Source organism: Asterias amurensis, chromosome 17 (assembly GCF_032118995.1).
Source record: "Asterias amurensis chromosome 17, ASM3211899v1".
Lineage (NCBI taxonomy): Eukaryota > Metazoa > Echinodermata > Asteroidea > Forcipulatida > Asteriidae > Asterias > Asterias amurensis.
Genome location: NC_092664.1, coordinates 8,051,479 through 8,079,134, shown reverse-complemented (window position 1 = coordinate 8,079,134; position 27,656 = coordinate 8,051,479). Strand labels below are relative to the sequence as shown.

At 37.8% G+C, this 27,656-nt stretch overlaps 2 protein-coding genes across 2 annotated transcripts in view; one reads left to right on the top strand and one right to left on the bottom strand.

The window, feature by feature from the left end:
* The window catches only part of LOC139949662 (germinal-center associated nuclear protein-like), a 94,406-nt gene that overhangs the window by 26,817 nt on the left and 39,933 nt on the right, over window positions 1-27,656 (bottom strand). The window lies entirely within an intron of this gene.
* On the top strand, window positions 919-21,780 carry LOC139950042 (uncharacterized). Its single transcript, XM_071948673.1, has 4 exons — window positions 919-1,061; window positions 2,842-4,095; window positions 14,578-14,658; window positions 19,112-21,780. The coding sequence occupies exons 1-4, from the start codon at window positions 1,032-1,034 to the stop codon at window positions 21,026-21,028; spliced, it is 3,282 nt and encodes a 1,093-aa protein (XP_071804774.1). The 5' UTR covers window positions 919-1,031; the 3' UTR covers window positions 21,029-21,780.

Sequence of the window (27,656 nt, the reverse complement as noted above, 5' to 3'; positions counted from 1 at the left end):
TTTGTGCTGGGGCCAAGCAAGGATATGAAGTGATTTTGCCGTCTATAAAGATGGAATACATGATGACCATGATGTTTGTAGAGACGATAGCGGATCGAAACCCTGTGGAAAACGCATGGACAATGTAACAAACCGGAACCAGCAATGGTAAGGTTCGCCGATGCATGACCCAATAATCAACATCATGGGGTAGTTTAGTCCGCTTGACCAGAATAAACTCACTGTGTGAACGCAAGCCAGTTTTGGACTAAGTCATGTTTATCTTTTGGACACCCACGGTGCTCGGATTAAGGACTAGTTTAACCCCACGTCTGAACAATTTGTAATTACCTCATATTCAAGTATTTTGTTTATGTTTACCCAGCTTTATCAGTTAAATATTTACTTTTGCAGTTTTTTTAAAATGTTGAGTATAGGCACCTTAAGATACAAAGGCCCATATTCAAGTATTTTGTTTATGTTTACCCAGCTTTATCAGTTAAATATTTACTTTTGCAGTTTTTTTAAAATGTTGAGTATAGGCACCTTAAGATACAAAGGCCCATATTCAAGTATTTTGTTTATGTTTACCCAGCTTTATCAGTTAAATACTTACTTTTGCAGTTTTTAAAATGTTGAGTATAGGCACCTTAAGATACAAAGGCCCAATTTGAAAAGCATTTTGTTTATGTTTACCCAGCTTTATCAGTTAAATATTTACTTTTGCAGTTTTTAAAATGTCAGGCCCAATTTAGTTACTCAAAAGTAAACACTGATAAAGCGTGAAATAAAGTACTGCTGTGGACTTCTCTCAACCCCTTCAGCTTACATGAGACTGACCCAGATATGTGCATGATTGATGTCAGTGCAACTCAAGTTCATGTCACAACCTATGGTATACTATCACAAGCCATTAAATTGCATGCTTTTCATGAATACCAACACGCTATTCATGAAGGATGACACGCCTCCAATAATTTAAGTGGTAAACACTTGTATAAAGACTTTCATTTCGATCTAGTACTCAGTTTAATTTCAAGCAAAAAGGCTGCATGATACATGTACAAACTACTGCTGACATGGTAAGGAAATATAATTTTTTAAATTGTTATTGTTGGACAAGTCTATACAGCAGTATTTTTATGTAAAATTTATACTACTATTTGTATATGTTGGGCGCGATCGGTCAATCTGCGCGATCAACCGATAGCGCTGCGCTATCGAAATATCTATTGGTCGCGCAGCAATCGGTCGATCGCGCAGCAATCGGTCGATCGCGCAACAATCGGTCGATCGCGCAACAATCAGTCGATCGCGCAACATTCGGCAAACGAACATGCGCGATCAACAGATCGTGCGGGAATGGCTCGGCGCGATCGGCCGATTGTGCAGGAATGATTTTGCGCGATGGGCCGATCGGTCGATCGCGCAAACCCATTCCTGCACGATCGGTAGATCGCGCAAAACTTTTCCTGCACGATCGGTAGATCGCGCAAAACTTTTCCTGCACGATCGGTAGATCGCGCAAACCCATTCCTGCACGATCGGTAGATCGCGCAAAACCATTCCTGCGCGATCCGCTGATAACGGGAAAAAATACTCCTAGCGCAATCGGTCAATCGCGCAAAGATGTCATTGCGCGATCGACCGATTGTTGCGCGATCGACCGATTGTTGCGCGATCGACCGATTGTTGCGCGATCGACCGATTGCTGCGCGATCGACCGATTGTTGCGCGATCGACCGATTGCTGCGCGTTCAATTGATCCTAATTTGATCGTTCAATAGCGCAGCGCGATCGGTTGATCGCGCAAATTGACCGATCGCGCCCAACATATACACTTACATGTAGGCCTGTATTATCTAGTAAAAGACTGACAATATTTGCACAGATGTATGTACTTTGTTGTCATTGTCTGTAGCTTATGGGGACCAAGGACAACAAAAAGGGAAAACATAAGGACTCAATGGGGGAATTGCAAAGACTGGAGGGCTCCTTAAGGAGCAAAGTATTTTTTACAAAATCTTTGGGAGCAGGGACATGGGAAGGAACAAAGGAATGCTCCACAAGTTTGTATTTTTGAGAATGTGTGACCACAATGTGTTGCTACATGTAGTTGTGTTGAGGATGTGTTGCTAGTTAATAATTGAAATAATACTAACATTATACAAATATTGACTGCTTCGGGTGCTATGGTTAAAACTATGACTCCTGAGGTGTTCCCCGGAACGTTCTATTGTCCTGAGGCAAAGCTGACGGAAAATGGAACGCTCCGGGGATCACCGAGGGAGTCATAGTTTTCCCACTAGTAATAATAAAGACATTTGTAAAGCGCTTAATGCAAAAGCTAATGTTTTCTGATTGGCTGCTTTGGCAACAACCTTTTTCATTGTTGTTCAAACTGTGAACGATGCCAATCAAAAACCAAAGTTCAAGTGTTACTTCGTGACTGAAAAATTGTGCTTTCTGATTGGCTGCTTTGCATGTGGCTGGGTAGTCACTAGCGTCGGTGACTCGCGCTGGGGCAACCCTTTCTTATTATAGACTATAATATTAGGGTGTAAACATTCATGTCAACAATACTATTTTTAACAAGTCATTTCAGTCTTTTATGAAACGGACTGAATCATTTGAGGAAAAATATATTTCTTCATAGTCATTTATCTGTCAAACATCTATTTATTAATTTTTTTTGTAATAATGTGTAAATAGAAAAGTTCAGCGGGGTTTTATTTAGCAAATGGAAACTGATGTCATAAAGGCAGATAACTTCTATTTTTTTTTTTAACAAAAACATCCGAAAGTAGTTTAAAATACTCACTGACACTTTGTTGTTTTTGTTTATTTGTCTTTATCTCACAGGCACCAAGCATCAAGTACCAGTGTACAGTTCTTATAATAGTATTTGCACTTTGCAACAGTGGCTGGAGCTGTACTATTGAAGGAAACAAGACATGCGGGTCAACGTGTGATTACACCGACTGGGCTTATGATGCCGACTGTCGCAGACTGTCCTTGACCACCGTACCAAGAGAGTGCTGTATGTGCCAGACGGTAGACCTACGCCACAACCAGATTACTGTCCTCAACGATGGAGACTTCGCTGGATACAGTGCCATTACTTATCTCGACATCGAGATGAACTCAATGACTAATATCAGTCCGTTTGCCTTTAACAGCAATTCCAGACTTGACACCCTCTACGCCCAGTTCAACCTTCTCACCATCATCTATACAAACAATTTCGCCGGAGCCCCAAACCTCCGTCAACTCTTTCTTAACAACAACAACATCTCCGAGGTGGAGAGAGGGGCATTTGACGGCAACCCAAATCTCGAAGTGCTCTTTTTGAGCAGTAATCACATCTCCAAACTCTATTCAGATTCTTTCCAAGAATTAACCAAACTCGTCTATCTATTCATAGAAAACAACTCACTTTCTTTCATCCTAAATGACACTTTTAAAGGGTTAACAAAACTGAAACATCTCAGCTTGGGTCAAAACAAACTCACAAACATCAACTCTCAGATGTTTGAAGACCTGAAAAATCTCCGCACTCTCAAACTTTTTTCAAACCGTATCATATCCATCTCTCTTCCTGATGAACTCCCTAATCTCAAACATTTGGACTTATTTGATAATGCCCTCAAAAACATTGAAAACCTGACTTGCTTTTTTGACATAATGAACGTTCGTAACCGAAGAAGTAACAACCATAACTTAGAGGTGGTGTATCTCGCTAAAAATCCCCTCAACTGCAGCTGCCACCTCAAACCGTTACAAAAATGGCTTATTGATCACAAAGGCTCTCTGGGAAACCACCAACGTTCGAACGCAACATGCTATGATTCTGCTAAAAATGCCACCATCTTGCTGCGGCATGAAAACACCTCCAAAATTTGCCCAGTAACAAGCACCACACCCCTTCCTCTTACCACAACTTATCTGCAGGACGAGAATGTTGACGTTTTTGACAAAATCGTAATGCCGTTGGCTATTGCATCTTTGACATTCTCTACAATTGCATTTTGTGTTATCACTGTATTGGGAGTGTTGAGATTTCGTAAAGACAGAAAAGGAAACATAAAAAAACACAGTGAACAAGATATAGATCCAGTGTGAAAGATTAATCACTATCCAATAATTGACATTCTCCGTCCTAGCCTACTGTGTTATCATAGGATGGAGTGTGTTGAAATTTTGTTAAAGGCAGTGTTAAAGGACATTATTGGTATTTGTCAAAGACCATTTTTCGGTAGACGGAAAAGGAAAACCAGTAGAGGGGTTGGGGTTGGGGTTGGGGTTGGGGTTGGGGTTGGGGTTGGGGTTGGGGTTGGGGTTGGGGTTGGGGTTGGGGTTAGAGTTGGGGTTGGGGTTAGAGTTGGGGTTAGGGTTAGGGTTAGGGTTAGGGTTAGGGTTAGGGAATGACCTGACCTAAATATTTTATTCATATCACGGTGATGACGTAGGGTCCTCTACTGTGTCTCCTTTTCCGTCTACCCCATTTTTCTCACATATGGTGTATCCCAACATATGCATAAAATAACACAACTGTGAACATTGGGGGCTCAATTTGTCATCATCGAATTTGCAAGAGTAATAACCAATAGTGTCCAGTGCCTTTTGAGAGAACCATAAAAAATATAGGCCTATATCACAAAACACACCAACAATAATGAGATTCACTGGCCAGATGACTGAAACAATAGCCATAAAAACAAACATCAAATTGAGTAAAATCATGGCAACAGCACCAATAAGAATACACAATGACAATTACAATACCCGGACTGAAATAATATATTTTTAAACAAATTGTAAAGGTTATAAAGAAAGTGTATATATTTTTATATCTCAAATAAATTTTTTAAATGGCTTATCTAATTTCCATAGGTCTTTTATTGTTTCTTTAATGCGCTTAGAGGCTTTTGCATTAGGCGCTTTACAAATGTCTTATTATTATTATTATTTAATGCCTTAAATGTTTTACTGTTTATTCCTCCATTCTGAAACCCTTTGAAATAATGATTCAGAAGGACTGGGGGCATTAGCCCAAAATAACAATTATTTCTCACTGGTTGAGACATTCCAATGTAATCCAAGTCCAAATAATTTGGCATGGAGTGATATGAGAAGAGGAGAGGGGTAGATTGAGGTCACTGCTTAGGGAGCAGGCTTGGTAAAATAGTCTGACTCCTTCTTGGTTAATGATAAATGAGTTCAGGGAACATGACGGATGTACTTTCTCTGGCTGGGCCAGCTTCTTTTTTTGAAACTGCCTTGAATTTTTTTTTTTTTCTTCTTTCTCTGTATTTTAATGTTGTAATTTTGGTAAATGGTTTGTATCTTTGTATATAGCGCTTTGAGGCTATTATGGCAATTTGTCGCTTTATAAATATCTTTTTATTATTATTATTATATTAATAATAATTACATATAACTACACAGAATGGAATCATTGTATAGATAACATTGTTTCCAGAGCCCAACAGAAATTATAATCCTTATCTTTATTTGAAAAAAAAACAAAAACCCCAAAACAAAGTAGACAAACGCGATTTGAGTATTTACTCATCATTTTTCCTCTTGGAAGTGTCGTGGCTGAGTGTGGAAGTGTCATGACCTAGCGGTTAAAGCCATTGGACCCTTTCGGTACAGAAACAAAAATAAAAGATTTACAAATAACTTATAGGGTTTACAGAAGGTAGTGGTGAAAGACTTCTCTTGAAATATTATTCCATGAAATGCTTTACTTTTTGAGAAAACAGTAAAACAATATCAATTCTTGATAGCGAGAATTACTGATTTAACTTGCAATAAAGACAAATAAATTTATTTTCTGTAGAAATGCCAGCTTTTAATTAGTGTTTATCCTCACTGTTTTAAAATATTGATTGTTGTGTACAGATACTGCATTTAATTACAGTTCAACTGTACTTTCTCCAAGATTTTATAACTTTATGGATTTTAATAGGTTTTATTTTTAGTTGTTCAGCGCCCAGGAGCATGTTTCCTGGATGGGTGCTATAAAAATTAATTATATTATTATAAATACAAACATTCCATTGATCCAATGAAAGCCCTCAATGTGGGACCAGGTAGCGGTCACATTTTTATATAATTATAAATTTTCTATTTTTAACTTTATAAAACTTGCTGTGTGTTATCGACTGCCACTTGGACATTTGTAATGTTTTAATATGTATTCATAAATACCTAGGACAGTTTCGCTATTCCTATTGGTGGAGAGCGCGTCATGTGGGTATGTATAAACCTTTGTTTATGACCGGTAAAAAGAGTTGAAACATGGGCATGACACGCCTGCTTGCACCTGTGCTTATACGACAGTTTCTTCATTGCTATTGGTCGAGAGCAACGGCCGGAACAGTCGTGCCACATCACGTGATACGCGCGACGCCCACAGCATTCCCTTATAAGGAGTTGTTTACCCGAGGGCGTCGGAGGGCCTTACCATTTCATAGCTGGAGGGGTGCTGTGTTGAAAGAAGTCATTGAACAATTATAATTTTTGCATTTATTTTACTTTTTGACCAAAAGTGTTGATGATTTTTAACGAAAAGGTATTTATGAATTAAATGGGAATCAAAGTGTGTTGAATCGGTTTTCAACTAGTGGTTTAAACCTATCGAGGCCTGGTTCTCGATAATTTTCCTCAACTTCGTCTCGGTAAAATTATCAAGAACCAGGCCTCGTTGGGATTAAACCACTAGTTGAAAACCTCTTCACCACACATTGATTCCCTTAATATTTTGTAATATTTTTTACATTTTTAGTGTTCAATAAATAAACAAGATATGTTTATAAATGTATATTACAACAGTCTAATGACGTGTCTACATGAGTACCCCTTTCAGTGTTGGGAGCCTGGGCCAGATTTCATCCAAGTCTATAAGGACAACAACTTTCTAAGCACAGAAAAAGGTCTAAATTCCAAAAAGATTATGATGTTGCAACTGGTTGCCCACTCATATTTTGCTCAGTAAAGAAACCTGCTAGGCAATGTTTTCTGTTGAACAGCAAAGCACAGAAAGAGATTACATAAGCGAAATTGCTCATCAATCTAAATTCAAAAACATTTATGATAATGCGACTGGTGGCCCACTCATGTTTGCTCAGCAAAGAAATTTGCTAAGAAGTAATTTCTGATGTGGTAAAGTTTACGGTAACACCATTTAATGATTTGGGGTGGTTCTAAAAAGAACCGTTGGTTTGAACTCACTGTTTCGATCAGTATGTCGTGATTGTCTTCTGGAGAAACACCAACTATTTGATCTACTTGTCTTCCCCAAGACATAAATGACATCAATGAGCACTTAGGCTTTCAAAACCTCCAGGAGAGCATTTACATATAAGCCTATACAATGAGATATCGCTCAATATCAGAAGGATGGATGGCCACTTCAAGATTGAACTATCAACGGTCACCAGGGGCACGTTCAGAATGCACTACCTTCCAAACTTTTTATGAAGCAATTATGGTTAAGCCTCTTGCTCCAGGCAGAAGTGTAATGACCAGGATTCAAACCCACACACTGCTGCTGACAACACCAGAGCTTGGGTCGGTTGAACTAGACCTCTCGGCCACAACACATCACACACTTGCTAAAAAGTGGCCACCCCAAGCAATGTAATAAAAACAATTGTGTGAAATGTGGACATTATTGAGAAGAAAACAACAAATGAAGAACATTTCTCATGGCTAAATAAAGACGATGAGAAAGAGGCCTAATTTAAGCCACATGACAAAGAAACAGCCATGGAACACAGGTGATTTGGCAAACTTGAATGATAACAGTGGCAACAATACTCAAGCAAAATAACAACTGTGTCTGGTATTACATTTCAATATCAAAATGGGTGGAAAAACACCAACTTATGTTTACAATAAGTAGCAACCTTGGAAGCTTTTTTTTTTTACTCTTTTGAAATTTAGAAACGATTGTATCATACGCATTCAACCAAAGCACTTGCACACTGGTTACTCATTCAAAGGGACTTTGTCTCCAAGGCTGTTTGGAACACACACAAAAAATTACAAAAACAGATTGACTCCAAGCCCAACCAATCAAAGTTGAGCATAAAGTAGAAACGGCTCCCTCTGAAGTAAACATAGTTTTTTGAGAAAGAGGTAATTTCTCACTCAAATATTAAAAGACTTCATATTTCATAATATTCTTTTGCATTTTCGATGACCAATTTAGTCAAAACTTTTCACGTTTTCATATTTAATTTATGCATATCTTTTACAATTACCAAAGGCATCCAGTGCCTTTAAGTTTTGAGTTGCATGCATTAGGGATTTCCCTCCTTTTCCCCCATTATGAGAAAACAACACAATGTACAGCTTACCCACGTCATTACATGTATCTTCAACTGTCAGTCAGGTTGTTAAAGGGTCTGTATAAGTTTTGTAATGACTACATAAAAACTTACGTGGTAAAAAGTACAGCAGCTTTGGATAGTTTAATGCATTTTGAGAAACATTTCACTTTTAAGTACTGCGTTTATGGAAATTTTTTGTAATAAACTATTTGTACATAACAAATATCTCTAATTATAATAATTTATTGATTGAGTTATCTCTATCTGTAATGAACTATTTACGGAGATGTCTCTGTCCATACTATTATGTATTATCAAATTAACTTTGTTTGATATAGGACTATGTGACTATGACAACTATACAAATAGGCAGCAGCTTTTTCTACTAATGTACTCTCTCACAGCATGAATAGTGTATTGAGGTTATTTTCCCAGGAAAGTGGGCTTTACAAATGCTCTCGTATTATTCTTATCATTATTAGTCGTTACGGTTGATGCAGCTACTCATTGTGCACATTGCCTTAAAGTTTGAATTGCATGCACCGGGGACTTTCCACATTTTCCCGGGTATGAGAAATCAACACTATGTACAGCTCTTCCCATGTCATAGTATTGATTTCAATCTTTCAGGTCAAATGCACAATAATATGCTTGATTTACAATGGCAAAGTGCCTACAAGTGTTTAAAGTGGGGTTTTTTTTTAAATAAAAACTTAGGTGGTGAGAAGGACACCAGCTTTGGATAGTGTAATGCATTTTGAGAAACATTTCACTTTGAAGTACGGTGATTATGGAAAAATTTATCACTTCTTATCCCCAAATTTGAATAGAGGAAGCGTTGTTGGTAATGCTGCAAAGATAATGTGTATTCATATTAGGGACTAATCTTCCTACATGGACATTCCCTCAGATTTTCGGCGATAGAGACCACCTTTTAATTGAAACATTCAAAGGGTTCTAAAAACCAAACATTTACAGACCCTTTAAAAAGAGTATATCATGCATGATGAACAAGTTTTGAAAAAAAGAAAAAAAAAAGCATCAGGGATTTTGTAAATTGCCTTTTTTGCCTTGTTCCAATTGCGGCTGTTATAATTGGTAATTTCCTTTACTTGAACAGCTTTTTTTCAGGGGGCAATGTTGCTCCAGAGGATTGGTATTCTATTATCAGCTGGATTTTAGATTGAAACTTAAACAAAAATGTCTTGACGACAGTTGCTATGAACTGCCGTCTGTCTAGTTATACACAACAAGGAACAATTTTTTAAAGCAGTTTTGAACAAGATTCGCATTATCATAATAGGTGCCATAATTTATGACAACTTTTTTCATATCACAACTTTGATACAATTCTGTCACCTCTCTCCACTAAACTGTTTTTGTTACAAACTTTGTCTGATGTTTACGTCTGTTGTGTTGTCATTAAACTTTTAAAGACTAGGATTGACTCAAAATGTCACTCCATTAACTATTCTTTGACAGAGGCAATTTGAATACAATTCCAATTAGAGCGTTCATGGACAATAGTAAAGGTCCCTGGGAATTACCAGGAACACCCCTCTAAAAAAAAAATGGTATGCCCATAACTGCCAATGCACATAATGTCATTGGTGTAACTCTGGATGATAGGCGCACTAAAATAGGTACATTTTTTAACCAATTTTGTCACCACTACCAGTTTTTCCAGCACTGGGATCTCCATGCATCCATAGGTCCAGCCTGGAGTTGCCAATCATGTACAACATGCATTAGCCAGTGGACCGGCCAGGTAGGCTAGCACCTTGTTTTTTGAAAAATACTGTAAGCACAGGTCTTCGGCTAGCACTGAAGTAGCTGTGTTCAGCCTGGGTATAGTCTTTTGCACATGATGGTTCATACCGTGGAGGTTTTATGTTCACAGACATGAACACAGCTAAAGAGTATACTAGTATATATGTATATTGATTATAAACTAACCCCATGAGGTATGGTGGACACTATGATAGTAGTGTACTGTTTGGTTTGGGTGTATACAGCCAAATTTACCCAAACCCGATAATCTTATAGTATTGGTGATATCTAAAAAAGGCTTATGATGTGATAGTCACATCACTCATTGAAAATCAGAACAGCTGTTTAATTGCAGGCCTTGAATTTCAGTCTGGAAAGAAAACAGGATATTATAAGGGCACTTACTATTGGGAAAACAAATTTATATTTGTATTGGGTCTTTGCAAAGGGCACCACAGCAAAACCACAGGGCACCACGGGTTAATTTTCAAAACTTTTTAGTCTTTCTCATTTTTGGGAGGAGTATTTTACTGGTATTATTTAACGACATTGTAATTGCATTGTCCGAGCGTTTCAGTTACTTTTGAAAAAGTACAATGAAGGCCCTATATAACCAATAGCTTCAAAAGACTGTGCAAGTCTCTCTCAAATTCAAATTTGTTTTCTGTCCACTTTAAATTGGTCCTGCGCACTTGACTTTAAGGCATAGAGGAAACAAACTTACAAATTTAAACAGGGACCAATGCTAGACGTGCACAGTCAATTTTTTCATGGTATTTATGCAAAGGCTATTGAAAATTTAAAATGTTTATTATTTTTATTTGTATGCAATTCTATGGAGATGTATGGATTTTTCATTCAAGTGTATTACTTTATATTGTCAATATTGGAAATGTATGAATGCTCTAAATATTAATTGTTTGTAAGGTTTCACATGTTTTTGCAACAGTAAAAATTGTATAGAGATAAATGTTGTTTTTATTCTTCCAAAACCAATGATGTACCATCCCTTAATGCTTGAAAACTAAATGATTTGAAAGAATGTGCTCTTGCAAATACCAGTGATATAAACCATATGTTATTACAATGTGACTGGGAATATACAATGTTTGCACGTACACAGCTAGTGCAGGATGGCAGTCAGACAGCCAGTAATCGTAAATAGCAGATGGATGTCAAGGGTGCCACGTAGCCACATGAAACATGATGGTAATGATATGCCGAGATGCCTGCACACTCCCTGGGGAGACTTTCATTAAAGGGACGGTCATGCTCATCTTACTACATCCAGGCCTGGTACTTAACAGAGGCAGCAGAGGCGATTGCCTCCATGCTCCCAGGTGCATTGCCTTGGTGCCCTTGAAATGCTCCAGTAGAAATTTACAGTTTCCTCATTATGGGTGCCCTTTTACCCTATCAAAAATGAAGCATACAGGCCTGTACATCTACACCAATTTATTTTTTCTCAAATTTTGTTCAAAATCCAACCAAATCTTCAAAAGCAATTACAGTCATCAAAAAAAGAATTAGACGATGCCTTCCGGCTCTCCTTGTCAAGTTCCCAGGCGGAAGTTTCAGGAGGATAACTACCAAGTACCAAGTTAAATTCTTTCCAATCATTTAGTTTTCAAGACAAAGGGAGGGTACATCATTGGCTTTTGAGCGAGTACATTCATTCTAATCCTCTACTTTTATAAGGGGATGCTTCATCCTGCTAACTTATTACATGGCTGTATGCTTCGTTTTTGAAAGGGCAAGGGCACCAAGGCATTTTCTCCTTGGTAAAGGGCACCCTATGATGAAATTGCAAATTTGTATAGGACCATTTCAAGGGCACCAAGGCAATGACCAAGGAACACGGAGGCAATCGCCTTTGTTGCCTCCATGAAGTATCAGGCCTAGTTTTTCTCGGCTTATCCAGATGGAAATACCTCCCTTGAACATTGGTACTGGAAAGAATGTACTCTTAAAAATTACAGCTAGAAAGTAATCAATATTTTCACGGACAAATATAAATCCCTTCAATGTCTAAACATAAACAAACAAACCAATTAAATTAAATATGAACACATGGTCGATGCCTTTCATCCAGAAAAAAAAAAAAAAAACATTATGAAAACAAAGGAAACCCACTCATGTTTTTGGCAGCTTGGTAATATCAGAGAAAACCCCCCCAAATCAAATAGTTCGTGTGGTGGAAACACGAACATACAGACAACTCAATGGTGTGTTACTGATATAACAAAATCATAAATCCAGAGCCATTATATTACTTTCTAATGATCTTTTTGTGATTCACTTTATTTTCTTGTAAATATTTACTACTTGAACTTTTTGTGTGAAGAATTGACAAGAACACAACAAAATGATCTTTTTGTACTTAGTTTAAAACCAAGTTTACATAAAAAGACTACAACAATACTTCAAAGACTAAAGAGGAAACACAACCATTTAGTTTTTATGACTTTTTCAAACACAAAACTTTGAAGAGACTATAAACAGGGAAATAACAGCCCTATAAAATGTTCCTTCTAATGATCCTTGAGTACACCATTGCACTTCATGTTAAGGTTGAACCCATTGGAAAAATAACACAAACAACTTCAGAACAGGATACAAAATAAGAGGGAAAAACCAGCAGGAAACACAAACAAGGTACATCCTACCATTAAAAGCTGCCTTCACTTATACTGACATGTCCAGTTTCTTGAAATACATTCTCAACTCCGCCATCAGCACCCCAGCAAGAACAACCTCCATACTCAAACAGGTTTGAAGAAGGAATGGATATGAAGAGAAGTTCCTACCAATACCAGACAGAGTATTCCAAAGGGTTGTCTGACTGTGACTCATCAGGAGCATATATTCCAGGGTCCTGAAAAGACTGTTGAACAAGGAATGGATATGAAGAGAAGTTCTTACCTTCCTCTATGTTCCTACCAACACCAGACAGAGTAATCCAAACAGTTGTCTGACTCTGACCCATCAGGAGCATATATTCCAGGGTCCTGAAAAGACTGTTGAACAAGGAATGGATATGAAGAGAAGTTCCTACCAACACCAGACAGAGTATTCCAAACGGTTGTCTGACTGTGACTCATCAGGAGCATATATTCCAGGGTCCTGAAAAGACTGTTGAACAAGGAATGGATATGAAGAGAAGTTCCTACCAACACCAGACAGAGTATTCCAAACGGTTGTGTGACTCGAACTCATCAGGAGCATATATTCCAGGGTCCTGAAAAGACTGTTGAACAAGGAATGGATATGAAGAGAAGTTCCCGACCAACACGAGATGGAGTATTTCAAACCGTTGTCTGACTGTGACTCATCAGGAGCATATATTCCAGGGTCCTGAAAAGACTGTTGAACAAGGGATGGATATGAAGAGAAGTTCCTACCATCACCAGACTGAGTATTCCAAACAGTTGTCTGACTCTGACTCATCAGGAGAATATATTCCAGGGTCCTGAAAAGACTGTTGAACAAGGAATGGATATGAAGAGAAGTTCCTACCAACACCAGACTGAGTATTCCAAACAGTTGTCTGAGTCTGACTCATCAGGAGCATATATTCCAGGGTCCTGAAAAGACTGTTGAACAAGGAATGGATATGAAGAGAAGTTCCTGCCAACACCAGACAGAGCATTCCAAACAGTTGTCTGAGTCTGACTCATCAGGAGCATATATTCCAGGGTCCTGAAAAGACTGTTGAAGAAGGAATGGATATGAAGAGAAGTTCCTACCAACACCAGACTGAATATTCCAAACAGTTGTCTGAGTCTGACTCATCAGGAGCATATATTCCAGGGTCCTGAAAAGACTGTTGAACAAGGAATGGATATGAAGAGAAGTTCCTGCCAACACCAGACAGAGCATTCCAAACAGTTGTCTGAGTCTGACTCATCAGGAGCATATATTCCAGGGTCCTGAAAAGACTGTTGAACAAGGAATGGATATGAAGAGAAGTTCCCGACCAACACGAGATGGAGTATTTCAAACCGTTGTCTGACTGTGACTCATCAGGAGCATATATTCCAGGGTCCTGAAAAGACTGTTGAACAAGGGATGGATATGAAGAGAAGTTCCTACCATCACCAGACTGAGTATTCCAAACAGTTGTCTGACTCTGACTCATCAGGAGAATATATTCCAGGGTCCTGAAAAGACTGTTGAACAAGGAATGGATATGAAGAGAAGTTCCTACCAACACCAGACTGAGTATTCCAAACAGTTGTCTGAGTCTGACTCATCAGGAGCATATATTCCAGGGTCCTGAAAAGACTGTTGAACAAGGAATGGATATGAAGAGAAGTTCCTGCCAACACCAGACAGAGCATTCCAAACAGTTGTCTGAGTCTGACTCATCAGGAGCATATATTCCAGGGTCCTGAAAAGACTGTTGAAGAAGGAATGGATATGAAGAGAAGTTCCTACCAACACCAGACTGAATATTCCAAACAGTTGTCTGACTCTGACCCATCAGGAGCATTTATTCCAGGGTCCTGAAAAGACTGTTGAAGAAGGAATGGATATGAAGAGAAGTTCCTACCATCACCAGACCAGAGTATTCCAAACAGTTGTCTGAATCTGACTCATCAGGAGCATATATTCCAGGGTCCTGAAAAGACTGCCTCTATAGCCTCTACCATCTCAAACTAGCCTCTATAATACACCAACGATTCTCTGCTAATGTCCTGTTTAGGTCAGTTTTTATGAAACTGAATATGTTTTCAACTGTTGATGAGTCTCACAAAAGAAGAGAGATGAACATCTGAACTATTGACATTCTTTTCTCCTGGAACTTTCTGTTACCATGCAGCCTTATTCAACCTCCATGCTGTAACAAACACATTACAAAGAACAGGGATATGACCATGAGCACATATTAATAGACTTAGAATTTGTTTTATTTTGTCTTGTGCAAAGAGGAACTGACTTGGTATTTTTTTTTTTTTTTTTTTCATAGTTCAGTAGTAAGAGTGACTTTATAAGTAATAAATTATATTTTTAAGTGACATTTGACCGTCACTTTGTGTGTCCTGATCCACCTTTTGTGCAAAGAGGAACTGACTTGAAGCATGACCTGCTAACATTCTTAACTCTTTGAATTTGCCGTTACAAGCACATTACTGATTGGAAACAAACAAATATTCCCCCCAGAGAAAGTAGAATAATGACAGCCGGCGGCAAAACACAAAGGGTTGTGGTTTTCTGTTGTACCATTTGTGCACAGAGGAACTGACTTGGAACTTTGTTTGTTTTTTCATTGTTAAGTAAATGTAAGAGTGACTTAATATGAAGTAAATTACATTTCTGAGTGACATGTCATGGTCACTTTGTTTGTCCTGCTGTACGTTTTGTGCAAAGAGGAACTGACTTGTATTTGATCTACCAACATTCTTAACTCTTTGAACTTGCCATAACAAACACCTTACTACCTGGAAACAAACACAAATATTCCCCAAGAGAAAGTACTATATTGCAAATGGGTTCTTGAAGTTGCGGTTTGAACTTGCCCTTACAAACACGTTACTGCCTGAAAGACAAACAAAAACATTAACCCACCCAGAGAAACTTCTACTAAAATTGCCATAGGGCACAGGATAGCTGGGGCAAAACACAAAGGGGTCTTAGATAAAATTGAAGTTGCAGTTTTCTACTGTACCTTTTGCGCAAATAGGAATCGGCTTGGTATTTGGTTTGTTTGTTTTTCATAGTTCAGTAAATGTAAGAAGAGTGAATAAAGATGCAAGCAATTCTAACTCTGAGTGTTATTTCATGGATACTTTCTTTGTCCTTTTGGTACCTTTTTTTGAAAATGGGAACTGACTTGGATCTTTTTGTTGTGTATTGTTTGTTAAATGTAAGAGTGAATGTATATGTATTTTATGTAAATTTTGTAAATTTGTTGTATAAAAGGCCGAAATGAATTTCCCATCGTGGATAGTAAAGTGAATTGAAATGAATCGCGATCCCCCGCTCACTCCGTCCTCGCCGCACACATTACTATCCAACAAGACTACATTTTTTCAAAACGTAGATAGAAAGAGTTCGGTGTGATGGGGGTATTAGCAGAAACTTTTTTAATAAGCAATATTTTCTGCCTGACAGGCACTATAAAATATCTGGGTTTAAGTTTGCAGATTGCAGCTTTAATAGATTTTTGGCAGTTGATCAATCAAGTTCAAGGTCCAGGGGCCCTGGAATCCAGGTACCATGTTCCAGGTATATCAACAAACAATAATGACAATGCAACTGGAAAAGGTTGTTTATGCCAAGTACTTGAAAACTCAAAGGACCTAGCAGACAACACTTAACATTCCCCTCAAAAATCAATGACGTAAACATTTCAATGAATTTCTAAAAATAGGAATAGCTAAAATTAAAATATATAAATATACACGAGCATGATTTTTCTGTGGAAAAAAAGATAAACGGCCCACTCTTTTAAGATTGCGCTCACAGAACAGTTGTCCACCTTGATTAAGAATTATTCTGAAAATGAAACCAAATAATGAAGGAAGCGCTGGCTTCCGTCAATGGAACAATCATTACACTGGTGTACACATTAATCCCCAAACTTTCAGTTTGCTAAACAAGTTCCAGGCACAGCTTAAGTAAAGTCGTTTTCACCTTTAAAGATGGGGGGGGGGGTCATATATTTCTTGGCATTTTTCCCCCAAGAAGATACAACAAAAGTTTCAGCTCTGAATGTACGTGTAGTATTAATGTTCTGAGAAAACGGAAAGAAAAGAAACACCTGTCACAGTTTTTTCCCAAGAATGTCGAATCCATTTTTAACGAGGTGACAATCTGCACAACAACAACAATGGGAATTCCCCTCTGTGAGAAATACACCCTGAAGTACCCTAGATGCTGATTTGCTGTAAAACATCACATGATGATGCAGATTTCACAGAAGGGTAAATCTGGACTGGTCCATTAACTTAAGGGGGTTCAAAAGGCAAACCTATAAAAAAAGAAAAAATACTTTCCGCAACATTCACAGTTGCTTTCAGCCTTTGTTACGTTCATTTAATGTTAAACTACATGTACCTTAGCATTAATGAAGCAATATTTCAGGTCCCTCCATGCTCCAACACATTACCTGAATCCCCTCTTTGGGTTTTGTATCCGTTTAAATTTGGCGGGAAAACTGTTTGCTAAGTTGAATGTGTTGTGATACTCACTTCAGTGATTTGGATAGCAGCTGAAATGTCCCGCTTTTTTTTAACGGTCTAGATTGCATTGTCCTTTACTTCTGACCTTTATTTTGATAGAAGTTTTTTTTTAACAACAGTAATTGGAAATATATATATAGAAAGCAAACAAATAATGGAAAATAGTGGAAAAGGTAACATATTCATTCCTGGAAGTCAAAGCTCTGAGGTTCAATTAATTGATGGTTCTTTGTGTTAATAATTTAATATAATTGATTGACTTTTTTTTGCTCAGGTTTGTACAGCATCCAAATTGACAATTGTTCCGGATTTTTGTCATTAATGTAATAAAAAAAATACAAAAAAACGTGAGGTGTTGTGAATGAATTAAGTGCCTGATCACCTAAAAAAAAAGAAAAAAAAAGAAGGAAATTTCAATAAAATTGGCAAAGAAAGCAACCCGCATTTGAGTACGACAGGATTTGTCATTAAACAACCTATATAGTTTTAATGTGAATGCTGGCTGATGATCAAGTTCATAGCAGTAGGCCTACCAGCAGATTGGAAAGCAATAGTAGTGCTCAGTCCACTCACGGAAATAGTATTTGAAGACCCAACTGTTGCTTACATATATCAATTGCCACAACAGAAACAAGCAAAGTTTTTCCAAAATCCAGAACAAAATGAAGAATAAAGTTACCCTGATAAAAAAAAAAAATAACAGTCTTGAACTTTGAGTTCTTTAGAGTGAAGAACGAAGCTTGTGTGGATTCAAAAAGGCAGGTCTAAGTTGGTCCCATCCATACTGAGTATTACGTGCGCGCGATTCTGTTCCTTCAAATACTTGATTTTAACATATGTTGTAGTTTGTGGCTATGAAAATGTTATCATATTGTCAGGGAAGTAAAATTTAGCCATGAAATATTTGAAAGTAAGGTTAATTAAACAAATCAATAATAATTAGAGATAGTGATTGTAAATAATCACACAGCCACTCCATAACCCCCCAAAAAAATTGGGATTGGATGTTTAGTTCTTGAGATATGATGGGAACAGTATTGCCTAATTTAATATTCATACAGTTGTCACGTGAATAATTAATTAAGAATGTGAGTCTAATTAAATCTAAAAACTAAGTTAGGTCATATGCTTTCATATGGTATATGATTTGTCTCTTTCTGAAAATTCAAATTGGACATTTGACAATTTTACAAGTCAAGTGTTAAGTCAATACGATTTTGAGGAAAGAAAGAATAATAATAAAAAATAAATAAAAAAATCTTGACGATCACAGTAGCTGTTCTGACGGAACTGTCGGAACAGCTAAAAACCTTAGAATAAGACCTGAACTCAGTTTCTGGATATTTGCAAACAATTTTAATAAATTTAAAATTTTAAATATTAATAATATACAAAAACAAAAAAATATTATATATATATTATTTTATTATTATTATTAATTATTAAAGAACTTTGCCTTTTTGATGTTCTTATTACCATGGCTGCAAGTGGCTGCACAACTAAAAACAAGCATTCTCCTCCAAATCTTTAACTTGCTGCAATATTGATTTCAACAAATAATTTCTACTACATAAAAATAGAAATTGTATTTTCAGTTCTGCAAGCAAAAATTATTGGTTTGATAACATGTCATTCACTGTTAAATTGATTGCAAACATTTGCTGATCAGACCATAGAGAAATGATCAGACGTAACACTCCTCCATTTTGTTTCAAAACATGAACACCAAGAGACTGTGTCACATCCTTCGCATCCAAAACTTAACATCCCACTAAATATCTTCTTTGATTGTTTTTATTTTCTTCATCAGATAAGTGCCATTTAGCCTTTTGAGAGTCAGACATCATGGCGTTACTTATGGTTGTAATCTTGACGTCTCAAGCTAGCGTAGTACTCCTGCTTTTTATGACAGGAGTAGACGCTTCACGAGATGTCAACAGCAGCGCCACCTGCGAGTTCACCGAATGGGCGTTAGATGCAAACTGCCGCAACCGCGATTTGGAGGAGATCCCGCGTGGGTACCAGACCGCGGTATCCATGGATATTCGGAACAACAGACTTAAAAACCTCAAGGCGGGAAGTTTCACGGGATTTCGAGATCTGCGCTATCTTGACCTGGAGTTCAACACCATCTCCGAGATAAACAGTGGAGCTTTCGATGGATGCGATTCGTTATTGTACATCTACTTACAGTTCAACTTGTTAGAAAGTGTAGAGGAGGGAGCTTTTGAGGGCAGTTCATCTCTGGAACGACTTTTCCTGAATCAGAACAGCATAAGTCAACTTCATCAAGATGCTTTTCGTGGACTTGGCGCCCTCACTGGTCTGTACATTGGTCATAATGAAATAAGTCAATTACCCACAGGCCTTTTCCGACACACCCCTTTGTTGAAATATCTCCACATGGGCGATAACATACTGACAAATCTCTCCCCACAAATCTTTGCCGATTTGTCAGATCTTACTTATCTGAACATAATGAACAATTACCTTAACATTATAGAGAGTGGAACCTTTGATCCTTTACAGAATCTAGAAGAGTTAGACTTGTCTGGTAATCTCCTCATTTCAATAAATGCCTTTCCAACCTTACCCCAACTGAAGATACTTGACCTTTATGATAACGAAATGCAGGAAATCAGCAGCTTGTCTGAAGAACTGGTGAAAGGACTTGATGAACTCTACTTGGGGCAGAACGACTTATCCTGTACTTGTTCCATGAACCCCATTCGTGAATGGATCCAACTGCATAAGTCAGATGAGTGGGTTGACGCCAGCAAAGTAAACTTGACATGTCCTTCGCCACAACATCTGGAAGGCAAACTCCTGGACTCAATCTCAGACGAAGACCTCTGTCCGAGAGCTGTTAAGCTGGATCATATTGCTGCATCCACACCGCCTAAGTCTACAAGTTCAAGACAAAATGAAGATCAGTTTTTCCTGTTTGCTGGGCTGAGTGATGTAATAATCTATGTCCTTGTCGCTGGGGCCACAGTCTCTGTCATTGTCATCGTATTGAGTATCTTGATTAGGTGTCTCAACTGGCGGACCCAGAGATACCACCAGCAGATTCAGCTGCAGGAAGTCAAACCGCACCAGCTTCAGGTGGTCAAACCGCCAAACAGGCGACCACAAGTCACTCCCATCACCGATAATAACGAGTCCTTCAATGACGACGACGAAAATCCTTATGAGTATATCCCCTCTCAATCCCAAATTCTTGACTCCGCCTTCGGGTCCCGGGACACCTTGGGCAACATCGATGAGGTCGCTCCTCCTTCAGAACAGGCCTATCCAGAGAGCGCTACTTCCAGCGACTCTGGCATTCTGTCTCATGAACAGAGGCAGATTCACCCATCACCACCAACCAGTCAAATACCCCTACTGGCAAGAGAACATCTTCAGGCTGTTACCGCACCAGAGGGGAGCATCCTCGAAGATGTGCTTGATTCATTGTCTAATGGTAACATCCCAAAATATAAAATCATTAAAGTTGATTCTCGAGACCCTCCAAACCAAAGAGAGCAGCACCAACCTTCTGACAACAGCCCGCAACAAATCCAACATGAGTACTTCATCTACCCCTGGGGCCAAACCCAACAGAGGGGTGTGGCCAAAAAACCACAGTACCCTTACAAAAAGGACACAAGAAATAAGACACAATACATGCCACTAAACCAAGACATACACATTGAATTAGAAAATTCTCTTGATGAAAATCAGAGGAAAAGGACGGAACCCTTTACGGTTTAGAGTTTGTTTTGGCTACTCAAACAACATTAAATACTTCAAAATTGAAAAATTGTACATAGCTTTAAAGGAACACGTTGCCTTGGATCAGTCGAGTTAGTCTTTGAAAAGCGTTCTGTAACCGTTTGTGGTTAGAAAGATATTGTAAAAGTAGAAAACAATGATCTACACAAATATGCCTCGAAATTGTGTGGTTTTCTTTTTACCCTGTTGGCTAACACGGTCAGCCATTTATGGGAGTCAAAATTTTGACTCCCATAAATGGCCGACCGTGATAGTTCGCGACATGAAAAAGGAAAACCGTGCAATTTCGAGTGATACTTGTGTGGATCATTATATTCTATTTTTCAAACATCTTTCTAACCATATGCATTTCATAACAAATGGTTTCAACCGTTTTTTATAGACCAACTCGTCCGATTCAAGGCAACGTGTTCCTTTAAGGGCCTTGTCACACACGAGGGAACTTTTGCAGGCAACTTGGAGGCAACCAAGCTTCGTTTTCTTGCATCACTGCCTCGATGTTCACTTTATCATTTCGCTTTTAAAAGTTCCTGTACATTCTATAAAGATGAATCAACGTGCAATCCAAAACACATATCAAATATCAAATCGAAACTCATGTTTGCTGCATGATTTGATGAACCTTACACACTGTGTTGCTTTGAGGGATAGATGAACTAAGCTGACCTACAATATGATACGATTTGGAGATTGCATCTATACAGTACACAGTCAACCCTCCTACTATTTAAAGGAACACGTTGCCTTGGATCGGTCGAGTTGGTCTTTGAAAAGCGTTTGTAACCGTTTTTTATAAAATGCATATGGGTAGAAAGATGTTGTAAAAGTAGAATACAATGATCCACACAAACATGCCTCGAAATTGCGTGGTTTTCCTTTTACCTCGTCGACTAACACGTCGGCCATTTATGGGGGTCAAAATTTTGACTCCCATAAATGGCCGACCATGTTAGTTCGCACAGTAGAAGGAAAACCACGCAATTTCGAGGCAAACTTGTGTGGATCATTGTATTCTACTTTTAAAACATCTTTCCAACCATATGCATTATATAAAAAACGGTTACAAACGCTTTTGTTTTGACCAACTCGTCCGATCCAAGGCAACGTGTTCCTTTAATCATTCACGGAGTGGTTTTGAAGGATATATAGACTTTGCTGTTGGTGATTATATCTATACAGTACACAGTCAACTGTTAATCTTTCAATGTGTTGTTTTGAAGGATTTTATAAACTTTGCTACCATACAACATGATACCATGTGGAGATTTTTCAAAGGTCTGTCAACCCTCCAAAACTTCACTGACCTACAATGAGGTAATTGCATCTATACAGAACACAGTCAACCCTCCTACTGTTTGGTCATTCAGTGTATGGTTTTGAATGATAGAAACTTCACTGACCTACAATTAGGTAATTGCATCTACACAGAACACAGTCAACCCTCCTACTGTTTGACCATTCAATATCATCTTCAGTGTGGTTTCGAATATTAGACAAAATATGAAAGCCTACAATATAAAATATGTGCTGAATGCATCTACATAGTACGCAGTAAGCCAGCATGGCTTATAAACTACGCATTTCTATTCAACTATGCGCCAAATATCAGATAAACTATTTCAGCCTTCAATATGAGATCATGTTCTTCACAGTGCACACATACAGCATGTACAGTATACGCAGTTACAGTTTACACAGAATATACGAATCTACTTAACACGGAAGATAAATCTTCTCTTGCATGTCTTAGTGCATAAAAAGCTGAAGTAGTTGTTGCTACAAAAGCTCATGCAGTTTGTTTATGTTATTAGTTAGTCTTTAAGTCATACATGTATAAGTGCTACCACTGCCTTCCTTGTTGTATCTGCCTTCCTTGTTGTATCTATCAGACACTGCTATTTTCTAGTACATGTGTAATATGCTAAGTGCTCAATTGTTCACATGAAATCAGTTAAAAGCATGTTGTCAGGACTCAAGAAGTTTGTTCTCAATTTAATTCTGATCTTTTCTTTGGAAGTGTTGTGGCCGAGCGGTTAAGAGCACCAAATTCAAACTCTGGTGTTTCTGATCAGCAGAGTGTGGGTTCGAATCCCCATCCGTGACACCATGACACCACTGTTAGGACAAACAGGCGGGCAACAATTATAATCCTTCATATTGGACTCCAATATTGAAGTTATGGAGCGTCGAAGCAGTACATAAATGGCAATATAATGGGTTTATAACCATCAGTCAAATGAAGGATCCATGTGTTTGGAAGATGAAATAAATTATGCCAAATCGATGCTTAAACCTACTTTCATAACAAATTTGTATTGCCACAGAATTTAAAATTTTATTTTTCTAGTTTAAAAATAAATAAAAGTAAAAATATAAAATTAAAAAATGACAGAAAAATACAATCGTAGAATTATAACTCATATCTTTTTGGTGTAATGGTTTATTCAGATTTGTCCTTCAATACTGCCATTGATTTGACTCAATGTAGAAAGGTTTTTACATTCAAGAGTAATGTCTTGATACTATCTTGTGCATGAGGAGAATCCTGGGGCTTTTGCTCAAAATACTTTTAAATAATTTTTATTTTCACACATTACTTTTATGTTTTATATTTTATAAAAATAAGCCAAACAAATTAACAATATTGTATTAAAGGAACACGTTGCCTTGGATCGGTCGAGTTGGTATTTGAAAAGCGTTCGTAACCGTTTGTTATAAAATACATATGGTTAGAAAGATGTTTTAAAAGTAGAATACAATGATCCACACACATTTGCCTCAAAATTGCATGGTTTTCATTTTACTTTGCGAACTAACACCGTCGGCCATTTATGGGAGTCAAAAATTTGACTCCCATAAATGGCCGACCGTGTTTGTCGACGAGGTAAAAGGAAAACCACGCAATTTCGAGTGATACTTGTGTGGATCATTATATTCTACTTTTAAAATATCTTTCTAATCATATGTATTTATAGCAAACAGTTACAAACGCTTTTCAAAGACCAACTCGTCCGATCCAAGGCTACGTGTTCCTTTAAGTATACTTGAATACATCTAAATGTGTATGTTTTTTATGGAACAATTATGACGCTCAATGGTTTACATTTTGAACTTGTAAGCGATTGATTTGAGAGGATATTACTGAAATGTGCAGTCAATGAAATAATCTTAAGAGGGCCTATGCATTCAAATTTCTTGCCGAAAAAACAACAACCCAAATTTTAAATGTATCTCATTTCATTACGGGAGAGGGGTACGAGAGAGGGGTACGAGAGAGGGGTACGAGAGAGGGGTACGAGAGAGGGGTACGGGAGAGGGGTACGGGAGAGGGGTACGGGAGAGGGGTACGGGAGAGGGGTACGGGAGAGGGGTACGACATCAGGAGCGAGTGCTAGAGTTTCTCATTTTCATGTAAATAATTATCTTCTTATTTTCTAATAAGTTTTTGGTGGGTAAGGCAAGGAAATAGGTGGTGGATAAGTTTACCAGTACATGTAGTTTCTTACTTTACAAACAAAATTATGACAAACATTTTCTGACAATGTGCTTTTTTGTAAATACTATTTTTAGTCTGTAATGAGTGTCATTTTAAAAAATTCTTTAGTACAACTTGTAATTACATGTACAGTATGTGATTTTGTAAACTTATATGTTAGTGTTATCAGCTGGCACGACTAAGCAAAGTACCAATTGTATTGCCAATACCAGGATGGATAGGAAACAGAAAGAAATGTTAAGTTTTAGATTTAGATTTTGGGGAAAATGCATGTACATGTAATAAGGTAGGGACTGAAAACCCAATCCACAAGCAAGGTTCAGGGACTAAGGTGGGATTCATTCTGGGGTCCACGGAGATGAAAGACGGGGAAAGAAACCACTGAGCTAGCCTAATCTCCCTGATTGTGAGAGGTACTACATAAAGTACACAAGCATTTACAATATGTGTATTTGACTACAGTTTTTACTGATAAATGTGTGATGGGAGTGGTACAGAAATTCTCTTAAAAATGGGAACACTTGCCTTAACCTTTATCAAGATTAATTGAGTAAATTTGTATTTAATTTGTAATTACTATACTCACTTGCCACTGTATTTGTATATACAGTCAATGTATGGGTTTTATTACTTATCTAATAAAAAAAGTAAAAAATAAGCAAATAAGAAACAAGTCATATTGTAAGAATCAAGTCCAGTGAGTTCCAAAATAAAATGTTTTTTAAACATGAGCGCTTTGTGATTGTCTTCATTTAACATCGACTAAAAAAAAATAAACAGGCGTTTCTTGGTCCTTAGAAAAAAGTAGGAACATTTTATTGAGTACAAGGGCTGACCTACTGTACAGGGTGTGGGCTTCAATTAGCTTAAAACAATTTTTTTTAAACATTTTTTTTTTAAACGAAGCTAAAGAAGAAAACAAAGGCTTTTTGTTGAGGGGGGGCTCAAAGAGATACAGAATGGCTGGGATTGTAGTCAATAAAAAGAACTTCTTGCCTTTTATCATGGAAACCATCGATTCCGGGGGGAATATGCTTTGACAGGCAAAATGTTCTTTAATGATCGAGTGAGTAGTGCATAGTGGGAGGTCGTGTATTTCCCTGTTGCTAAGAAGTAAAAGTTTGTTGATATCATAAACAATCCCATCAATACATCCACTGTGTTGTTTACCTAAAAAGCTAATAAAACAGGGGCAAGAGTACCTTTTGTGTTTAACATGTTTAAAGGTTTAAAGCCAGTGAAAAGCTCTCCCACTGAGATATGAACTTTGTGATGTGCTTCTTGTCAAGTTTCAGGAGGAGCTTAAAGGCAGTGGACACTATTGGTAATTACTCAAAATAATTGTTAGCATGACAACATACTTGGTAACGAGCAATGAGGAGCTGTTGGTTACAGTGAGAAACGGCTCCCTGTGAAGTAACATAGTTTTTGAGAAAGAGATAATTTCTTACTGGAAATAAAAAAAGGCTTCAGGACTGCAGCCTTTTATTATGCACCTGAAAGAACACAAATTTGTGCAACACAGTTGTTTTTTCTTACATTTTTTTCTTGCACCTTCGAAGACCAATTGAGCCCCAATTTTCACAGGTTTATTATTTTATGCATAAGTTGGGATACACCAAGTGAGAATACTGATGGTCTTTGATAATTACCGAACGTGTCCAGTGCCTTTACAAACATTCTTTTTTATTTATGCTTTTGAACTCTATTAATGAACTCAGCGTTCTACTTTAATAGTGGTTCGCTGGCCAAATGCCAATTGAAAAAAACCAGGATCAGCCAAATTCACTGCTAGGTGGTCAAGCTGGCTAGTTGAGTTGGAAAGCATCCCTATATTTAATGAAATATGGACCAGTGACAAAATTGAAATGACAAGCTAATTGATCTTGCTGGCTCGTCACAACAAAATTCAAGGGCAAACCCTGGTACTGTTAACTTGCTTTGCAATTACTTGTTTCCAATGCTATCAGCGTTATTAGTTGACGGATACAGGCGCTGTACAAATTTACATTATTATGTTTAAGGTTTGAAAGAAATCGACCTTCATCAAGGCTCGGCCATCTTTTTTTCTCCTTCACTTACCATTTAAATCACTGCAACCAAAGTGAGGTCGAGTGGAAACAAAACTAGTGTGGCACCTTTTAAGATGATGAAAATCACAGGCCTTGTGCTTCATTTTTGCCCAGGGCACCAAGGCAATTTCTCCTTGGTAAAGGGCACCTCAAAGGGGCAACATTTATGAATAAACAACCAGAACTCTTTTGCATAAAACAAAGAGCAAAGATGAACAAATACATGTAGATGGAAATTTGCATCGGAGACAAAGAATATTAGTTTTGGTTTTACCAATATACCCCGATGTGGTACAAAGATGAACAAACTATCAAAGAGGTCAATGACCACGTTCAACACACCTTGTCATGGTGACCAGACTCAGCTTGCCAACGGAGGGTACCGCATGGTGACTGTGGGTGTGTCGTAAAATAATAATGCCATGCCTGTGAATGTGAGGCCACGCCTATAAATAAAACTTTGCTCCTTTGATGGCGAAACCAGTGCATATTTGACATAAAAATAACATGCAAGAGTGAACAAACTATAAAAGAGGCAGGGCTTGAATTTTACACTAGAGCACAGGCTCAAAGTTTTAGTGCTGGGCCAGTAAGTATAAACTTATGATTTGACGAAGTCTTGTGTTTTGTATTATTTATACAAAAATGACAGATGAGATAAACCTTAGTGCAATTTTTGGTCAAATAAAAAGAATTAAATTCCTGTTGTCAAGATTTTTTCTCATTCTGATTCTGGTCTTGTACAAATATTCCTGGTCCAGTAAGCATTTCGAGCTACCAGCCTAGCAGCCTGCTAGGATTAACTCTAGTACATGTAACTTGCCCTAACTTAGGATGGGTTCATTGCGTCCTAACGTCTATGGATACGGAACTTAACCTAGGAAAAGTTTGGTGAAAACGATGGCTGGATCTTGTGGATTGTTCTCCCAAATTTGAGCCCAATGAGTTTACCCAGCTTGGCCAACTGAGGGCAAGTTCCAATCACTGACCGAGATATCCATTCATTGTTTAACAGAAGTCCCTGAAGTGGACTAATCAT

What these genes read in the sequence shown, in the direction of transcription:
- LOC139950042 (XM_071948673.1), top strand. Translation starts at nt 1,032, where the DNA reads ATGATACATGTACAAACTACTGCTGACATG. An exon ending in TACAAACTACTGCTGACATG is followed by an intron (nt 1,062 to 2,841) that starts GTAAGGAAATAT and finishes TTTATCTCACAG; the next exon opens with GCACCAAGCATCAAGTACCA. An exon ending in CCTACCATCACCAGACCAGA is followed by an intron (nt 14,659 to 19,111) that starts GTATTCCAAACA and finishes GCCTTTTGAGAG; the next exon opens with TCAGACATCATGGCGTTACT.